We start from the raw sequence: 2,500 nt of genomic DNA on the forward strand, positions 1-2,500 counted from the left end.
TAAATTAGGGCTTTTCGTTGAGCTGAGCGTAGCGGACGCCGTTGCCATTTTCCTTGGGCACCTCCCTGAAGAAGTTGTCGTTCATCCAGTAGAGTTCGGGTGTGGCTTCGCAAGGCAGAGCTTCGTTCTCCCAGGCGCACACCATGGCGTCCCTGAGAGAAAAGGGAAGATCGCGGTGGTGAGATTGTCAAACAATGAGAAAAAGAATGGATCCATGGATTGGGACGAAGGCAAACGAGGTAGTGATGAATAAGTACAGTGAATGTAGGATCTAAACTTGCATTAGCGTATATAGCCATTCAAAGTGAATTAGTAAAGACTGGGCATATAATTTTAAATTCTTCCTAATGTGCATCGAGCAAATAAGTAACTTATTCTTGATTTTCTTCTATGAGTAATTACGGATAATTGTGTGCTGTTCCTAACGTTAATAGACCACATTACATAGCGTTTACTATGGTAAGGTAAGCAACAAGAGATTATATTTTGAAATGTGACTTGCCTGACAGCAGTCAAATATTCGGGCTTATATATCTCAGACAAAAAAAAAAAAAAAAAAAAAGAGAAAAAAAGAAAAAAAGAAAAGAAACTAGGGAAAATGGCGATACAGCTACGACATTGAAGCAAAGGCAGAGGAGGGTAACAAACCTATCAGCTCAAGCTAGTCAGCGGGCAGTCAAGTCTCACTCTCCCTCCCGCTGCTGCTAACGGTCTACGCCTCCTCTTCTGCTATTTGCTTCTTTTATTGCGATATCATTGACTATCCAAAGGCACTTTCATCTCTGGGATTATTTCGAGGTATTTATCCGTGGAACAACAATGATCCCCGAAAAACAATCGCTGTTTTCTCGGTTTTGAATTTGTCGTGCCATTTGTCTTTGTTATATATTATACGCTACACCAAAAATAGATCCATGACATATATGGTCATTTCATAGAATATATATCAAGAGCCAGCCTTATACAGAATACATACGAATCTAATAAATTGTCCTAGCACTGCATAGTTCGAAACCTCAACAATATGAGGCGTTTATGCCGACATCAAGCCGGACATGTTTTCTATTACTAAGGATAGGTGCTTTCGCATACAACTTGCAAGATACTAACTGTGTGAAGACGGTCTTTTCGGGGCAGATGAAGGAGAACTGGTATGTGACAGGAGCGGAGAAGTTGGCAGGGTACAGCTGATGCAATGGCAGGCACACGTGGAAAATTTGGCAGTCATTATCGACGTCGCCATAATATCCATATTTCTGCAATGGGAAAAAAATGGGAAATAAATGTCTTATACCATCAAGCCGCAAGACCCTCTCGGACTGACGACTTTACTGAGAACTATTTTCCCCTTTCTAAGATGGCTGAAGATGACAAAACACTTAAAATGGAAGCTAATGTCATCCTCTACCGTCTAGGATGTAACTTTATTCCCCCCCGGGACAACATGCTGGCAACTGCCGCCAAAACATCTGATTCAATTACTCGGTTCTCATAGGAAGCAGAAGCACAATTTGTCAACAAATCCTACAAGTGTAAAAAAAGGTAAACCCGATCCAGTTCACACTCACCCTATCAGTGCATCGGAAAGTATCCACAATGTTCGGTCGGATAAGTGTTGCGTTGTCGGGCAGCCTGTCGACGATGGCAGGGATAGGCGGGTTGGCAGCCAGAAGGCGAGCTCCCGAGGGGGCGTTCAAGAGGACGCTTCCGATCTGGGCGTCAACCAGGGCTTGCCTTCCCTGAGGACGTGCCTGCGACCACCTGTCTCCGACGACCCTTCCGTTGTTTTGGGGCGCCGCCGCCGCCAACGCCACCAGCAAGAGCGCGACTAGTGAAAGAGCAGAGATGGTGAGGGATGCGAGAGGGACTTAGAGAGGGGGGAGGTGAGGTAGGGAGAGGAGAGGAGTGGAAAAGAGAAGGGAGAGAGGAGAAAGGGGGCAAAGGAGGAAAATGAGGGATGGGAGAAGGGGGTAGCAAAGAAATGAGAGAGAGAGAGAGAGAGAGAGAGAGAGAGAGAGAGAGAGAGAGAGAGAGAGAGAGAGAGAGAGAGAGAGAGAGAGAGAGAGAGAGAAGGACACGAGTAGAGAGTGATTAATATTATCATGAATTATCATTGATATCCACGTACATATCACCATGCATCCCCAAACGTCAGACTTACCTGTTAGTCGAAGCATATTTGAATCTGGAAATGAGAAGAAACAATCATTAGAGACAGCTTTCTGATGACCATGGTGATGTTTATGAAAAGAAGGCTAATGGCAAATGAATATACAGGACAATCATAAATTAATATCAAGTTATGAATGATCATGGCATAAATATAAAAAAAATATTAACAAAATGAGTGATAAAGTATTAAGTAATTACATCATATATACCATACGATTGAATTTAATACAATCATAACAAGATAACCTACAGTTTGATAACAATGTCAAGTCATGAGACCAACGCTACCGATCATTGCGATAATGTCAATAATAACCGGATTTATATT

General features: G+C 42.9%; 1 protein-coding gene across 1 annotated transcript in view; it reads right to left on the reverse strand.

The window, feature by feature from the left end:
• Window positions 1-2,500, reverse strand: part of LOC122244585 (uncharacterized) — a 7,557-nt gene that overhangs the window by 1,335 nt on the left and 3,722 nt on the right. Inside the window, exons 2-5 of the mRNA XM_043002528.2 lie at window positions 2,162-2,185; window positions 1,569-1,828; window positions 1,111-1,256; window positions 1-152 (exon numbers count right to left, since the gene is read on the reverse strand). The exon at window positions 1-152 is cut by the window's left edge and continues 1,335 nt beyond it. Coding sequence (XP_042858462.2) covers window positions 5-152; window positions 1,111-1,256; window positions 1,569-1,828; window positions 2,162-2,177 — 570 coding nt within the window. The 5' untranslated portion in view covers window positions 2,178-2,185 and the 3' untranslated portion in view covers window positions 1-4. The remainder of the gene's footprint in view (window positions 153-1,110; window positions 1,257-1,568; window positions 1,829-2,161; window positions 2,186-2,500) is intronic.

The sequence above is a fragment of the Penaeus japonicus genome, unplaced genomic scaffold (assembly GCF_977035675.1).
Source record: "Penaeus japonicus unplaced genomic scaffold, GWHDUDI00000001_assembly GWHDUDI00000025, whole genome shotgun sequence".
In the NCBI taxonomy this organism is placed as follows: Eukaryota; Metazoa; Arthropoda; class Malacostraca; order Decapoda; family Penaeidae; genus Penaeus; species Penaeus japonicus.